This window comes from Rutidosis leptorrhynchoides, chromosome 7 (genome assembly GCF_046630445.1).
Source record: "Rutidosis leptorrhynchoides isolate AG116_Rl617_1_P2 chromosome 7, CSIRO_AGI_Rlap_v1, whole genome shotgun sequence".
Lineage (NCBI taxonomy): Eukaryota > Viridiplantae > Streptophyta > Magnoliopsida > Asterales > Asteraceae > Rutidosis > Rutidosis leptorrhynchoides.
Window position 1 is genome coordinate 337,321,758 of NC_092339.1, and position 6,027 is coordinate 337,327,784.

The 6,027-nt window shown below is 35.6% G+C and overlaps 1 protein-coding gene across 1 annotated transcript; it reads left to right on the plus strand.

Annotated features, from left to right (window-relative positions):
- Positions 1 to 230: 230 nt before the first annotated feature.
- On the plus strand, positions 231 to 2,771 carry LOC139860327 (F-box protein At5g03100-like). Its single transcript, XM_071849094.1, has 3 exons — positions 231 to 1,157; positions 1,322 to 1,552; positions 2,682 to 2,771. The coding sequence occupies exons 1-3, from the start codon at positions 231 to 233 to the stop codon at positions 2,769 to 2,771; spliced, it is 1,248 nt and encodes a 415-aa protein (XP_071705195.1).
- Positions 2,772 to 6,027: the final 3,256 nt, after the last annotated feature.

Sequence of the window (6,027 nt, forward strand, 5' to 3'; positions counted from 1 at the left end):
AATACAGAACTACTCATATGATTGATTCGATTAAACATTATTTTTGATGTAGATAACTTACACCGCATGAACTAAATGAAAATTAATAGGAAGTTTTCAGAATTTGTCATTGTTTAAATTTAGTTTGTTCAATCTTTAGCTTAAGTCATGTTGTGCATTTTTTTTTTTTATTCCTATTTAGTATCTCATGATTCTTGATTTATGCTATTAGCTTGCAGCTTAAATAGAGAATGAATGCAGAAGAAGTCGATAGATTAAGCAATCTGCCAGATGATCTCATTAACAAAATTCTCTCTTTTAGCGACACCAAAGATGCTATCAGAACTAGTGTTTTGTCATCGAGATGGAAGAATACTTGGAAGTCAATCCCGCATCTTGATTTCTCACTTGACCATCTTACTTCATTACCCAAATTCTATGAGTGTGTTAATCGTGTTCTGCCTTCTCGCAATAATGAAATAGAATTGGAGTCTGCCAAACTTGATATTCATAGAGAAGTTAGCCAAACGTTTGTCAAAAAGATTTTGAACTATGCGTTTACGCACAGTGTTCAAAAGATGACTATTAGTTATTGCTTCAGTAGGGACATTGAATTCCCTATGTCTCTTTTTATTTCTCGGTCTCTCAAAGATCTCACTTTGATTGGATTAAGTTATCATTACACTAAGATCACGTCAACTTGGGACCTACCAGCTTTAACAACGTTGTGTCTCGATGGTGTCAAGTTCAAATTCGGTGATAATTATAATGAGTTATGTGGTCTTTTTTCTAAGTGCCCAAACTTAAAAAATCTCACCTTAACTAAGTGTGAGATATGTCATGGATGCGGTCCTTTCATTACCATCTCCCATCCTCAACTTTCTACTCTCAATGTAATAAATGGATATCAGTCTTATGCTATTAATGTGGTTGCACCTCACCTTAAGTTTCTCACCGTTGTAAATTGTCAAGGGGGTTTGATTTCTGCACCTGAATTATCCTCATTGACGTATGAAATGCAAGGTCATTTTACGTTTTCCACAGATGGGTTGTTTTCTTTGGAGAAAGTAGACTTTTATATTTGTTATCCAGATAAAGAAGATGCTCCTAAAATCATAGACATGCTTCAACAGTTCCGCAACGTCAAATATCTAACACTTGGATTGGAAATTGTAGAGGTATTAATTAGTTCTTTAATGTTTATTATACATTTATTTTTTATTAGCGCTCTATTTATTTTAAACACACTTCATATTCATATATAGGACTCCACGTCACTCGTTATGATTTATTTAACTATTTATGTGTATACATAATGTTCATTTTGTATAATATTTTTCAGGTTCTTGCATCATCCGTGCAACTAGTCTCTCATCTACCATCTCCATTTGCTAACTTAACGAGTTTCAAGATTTATCCAGCAAACATAGACCACTTCCCACGTCCCTTACACAAGAGTCAACCTTCCCGAATGAAGGAGGAAGAACAAGAGAATTTAAAAATGCCTACAGAAGTCAAAAACTATGTGCTAGATGGTTCTCCAAATGCCATTGTCACGATATTCTCACGTCAGGTAGCTTCACCATTTGAACACGTGCTGCTATTGTTATGACAACTTGCCAACGCACCCACACTAGCGGAAGCGAGGATATAATTGTTTGAGACAAACTTGCGAGAAATAAAAGAAAGCAAAATAAAGTAACTGATAACACGACGATTTAACGTGGTTCGGCAAAACCCTGCCTACGTCCACCCCCAAGAGTTCCCTTTATTCTTATAAAATAAAAGATCTAGGTACAAGAAAAAGTACACTATAAGTTAACCCTAACCCAAGCCCCTTAGATTTTAGGATAAAATCTAAGTTTCCCGTACACTCTTTTACACTTCTTACAAGAATAAACTCTCGACCTCACAAAAACACACTCCGTTTATATTACCGATCAACTATGTTTTTCCTTTTGTGATCTTATTTTGTTGATGTTCTTTCTATCCTTTGCAATATCACATATATATACTTGAGCATATTCATGCATGCATGGAACTTCGACAAATATCAACCAAAGTCCTAAGACAAATTTATTTTGTCCACTCCTACCTCCATGTGAAAACAAATAAATAAGTCATAGCCACCTTATTTTTCCAATGCAAAAATCAAACTTTTCCTTCTCTTTGAAATTTCCATGTAAATGTAACTAGCAAATTTGACTTTGCTAACAACATGAAAAATTCAATTTGACAACATAAATGTTTGTCAACAATTTGGACTCTGTCCAACAGCTATATTTATCATACTAGTATTTAACATTAGATTTCAACTTAAAATTTTCATATGCTCTATGGCTATTGATTTGGTATAATACTCCGTATTATAATACATGTTAAGTGATTTGGCTTTTAGTGTAAGTTTCAATAATGATATTCATATGGCATTAGTAGCGTCTTCCAAATTTGAGTAATAATTCTAGCCTAATTTATAATAATGAAAATCTTTTAGTAGACATATTTTTAGCACATAGTGATAAGTGGAAAATTTAATAGGGATGGTCTAGAATAAAAGTATAATTCATGCAAGAGATCTGATATTTCAAAAGGCTTAGAACCCACTTCCTATTAATAATAATTATAATTATTATAATTATAATAATTAAATAAAAGATGATGATAAACAAAAGACCTTTATAATGTTCTATGATATCATGTAGGATATGAAAGCATTGGAGAATGCCAAAGCAGCACAACAAATTTTGCTCGAGTTGCAGATGCTGCTAGCGAAACAGAAATATAAATGTTAAAATAATAGAGCTCCTATAGATCAGAGTAAATCACAAATGGAGCGAAACGAGGCATATATGAACGATCAACTGGCAACACATTTCGAGAGCTGTTGGCAAGATTTGTTTTGGCAGATTGATGAAGGGGGCAAAAAGATTATTCAAATATTTTCAATGTTGCGTCAGATTAAATACTTACTGATAGGGGAGCTTCCAGCGTCAAAGAAGGATAAGATTCAAGCACGTCTTTCTCGCTTGCGTGAAGAGGCCTTCAATGTTGTAATATTAATAACGAAAAGCAAGGCTGCATTAGTGCCTGCCTACCTTCGTGAACTTGCTATAGTGTCAAGACCATCGTAATAGCAAAATTAAAAGTTTCTAATTTCCATATGCTCATAATAACTATTGTTGGTTGTTTGGCTACTATAGCATACAAGGAGAATTTTTTTTTTTATTTTTTTTTGCACGTGATGTTCATTTACCAAGATTCTTTCCAAAAACATAACTGAAATAGATGTATCTGTGATAACTATCAAGAGTTACAATCAGGGGCGGATCTTAGTGGAACCCAAAGGGGTATCCGCCCCACCTAGATTTTACGGATAAAAAAATTTTACACTAATTTTTTTTTTAATTAAAAAATTAGGTTTTTATTAGTGTTTACCCCGCTGGAAATGAAAAATTTATTAAATTTTCGCATCCGCCCCATCTGTCTTTGAGTTCAAGTTCGCCACTGTTTACAATCAACATACTTGATTTTTGTAATTTTACTTATTTTTACTATCTGGTGCTGTGAATTGTGAAATGAACTTGGTACCAAGGGCCCGAAGAATCATGCCTCCCAAAAAAACTATCCAAGCTCTTGCAGAAGCTCGCAACTTCAACGCTAACAGTCTTGCATTCTGAACCCGGATTCATAAGTTTGTCGTGTACTTTGGAGAAACGAACGGCTTTGCTGATATGTATATCGAAAAGTCAATATCCAAATCACCTTCTGCAATAGAAATGGAATCATCATCCCGATCCTCGTCCACCACAACCACCTTGCCCTTCTTTTATTTTTCTTCTTCTTGAGCTTGGAAGATTCATCAAAAGTCCGACGTCTTCAAGCCATTGCCATTACCATCCCCGTTTGACCCCTTGGGCTTGAACTTTGACAACGAGTGGACCTTAAGGTTTTTCTATACACAACACAACACGAACAATCTTTAGCACCACTTCAACCCGAAACGTTGCAAGTCCCCACCTTATCCACATCATCGCCACCACCTAAATTACCTAAAGGGCCTAAACTACCTGCTGAGATCATAACTTGTTCCAAACCACCAGACAAGGACGAAGTCATATCCCCACAAACTAAAACCTTATTACCGAAAGAGCCCCCTATCGAAACCAATAGGATCAGAACCAGCCACAAAGGCCTCCTGATCACCCTAAAACCTCAATATCGAAGGTTCACCCAACTCCCGAACAGACTAGATAAAAACATCACCAAATGAAACTGATGCAGAATTCCGTAGATATGTTAATGGGTTTTCTAGAGTTGGGCTCAAAGATTATCTCACATGTTATCTGGTAAAATATATGGTGTTGGAAGCTTCGACGAGCTCAACACACCCACTATTGAGGACCTAGATTATACTACACTCACTACACCAACACTTTGACGTTGGTTAGCCTTTAATTTTATGAATCCTTAGTGCACAATAATAGTGAGGCGACAATGTCGACCATATATATGATTCAGGCGGTATAACCGACCATATATAACTTAGGCGGCAGAGCCGACCATATAATGAGAACAACTCAAGTGCACTAAGAACTTAAACACAAACTAAGGCTTAACCGGGAAACTTAACAAAGAACACTTTTATTAATACAAAGAAACAATTACAATATTATGAACTCAACTCACACTCTTCTTTACTTCTTCACAACTTCTTCTAACTCTTCTTCACTTCTCTACTTCACTTCACTCTCACAACTTCACACAACACAAATGAAATCTCCTCTCATATTTATACTACTCCATGGAACATTCTAGAACCTAGATATTTCCATGGATATATAAATATCTAGATATTTCTACAACCTATAAATATCTAGATTTTTCTTTTACATTTCAATTTCTATATTTTTCTCTCATATTCTAATATCTAGATATTTTCTTATACATATTAATATCTAGATATTTTACCCATATACATTTACTAATTCCATATTATTCTAAATTTGCATTGTATTTTAACACTCCCCCTCAATGCAAATTTTCTTCCAACGATGTCTTGCAGACCATTCCAAGTGCTTCTCTGAATTTTGTAAACTTCGGTTTACTTAGGCTCTTGGTGAATATATCTGCTACCTGTTCATCTGTCTTTGTTGGCACCATCTTGATCTCCCCTTCAAGGACCTTCTCGCGAACATAGTGATAGTGTACTTCTATATGTTTTGTTCTTGCGTGAAAGACTGGATTCTCTGCTAGACGTATAGCTGATAGGTTATCGCAGAAAAGCTCTACTTGATAGTCTGTTGATTGATGAAGATCTTCCATTAGTTGTTTCAACCATGTAATTTCTTGTGTTGCTGACGATGCCGATCGATATTATGCTTCAGTGCTTGACAAGGATACTGTTGGTTATCTCTTGCTGCACCATGATATTACTCCTGATCCAAGACTAAACATGTATCCAGTTGTTGACCGTCGTGTATCATAGTCTCCAGCGTAATCGGCGTCACAATATCCAGTCACGTGACATTCTTTTGTTTTCTTGTACAAAATGCCAAAGTTAATAGTGCCTTTAACATACCTTAAGATGCGTCGTACAACATCAAGGTGAGGCTTCTTCGGATTGCTCATGTATCGACTAACCACTCCAACTGCATAAGATATGTCTGGCCGGCTTAGTGTGAGATAAATAAGACTTCCGACCAGCTTTTGATACATGGTAACATCTTGAAGACTTTTTCCTTCATCTGCTCGTAGTTTTGTATTCGGATCCATCGGAGTTGAGATAGGTTTGCAATTAAGCATTCCATACTTTTGTAAAAGATCTCGCGCATATTTCTGTTGTCCCAGAAATAATCCTTCTCTTTTCTGCTCTATTTCGAGTCCAAGAAAATGTTTGAGTTCTCCAAGCTCCTTCATATGAAATCTGATAGACAGATTCTCTCTTGCTCTTTGAATCTCCTCATAGTGATCTCCCGTGATGATTAAATCATCCACATATACTAGCACTATGGCTAGTTTTCCTTGATCTTGTTTCACAAATAAACTAGA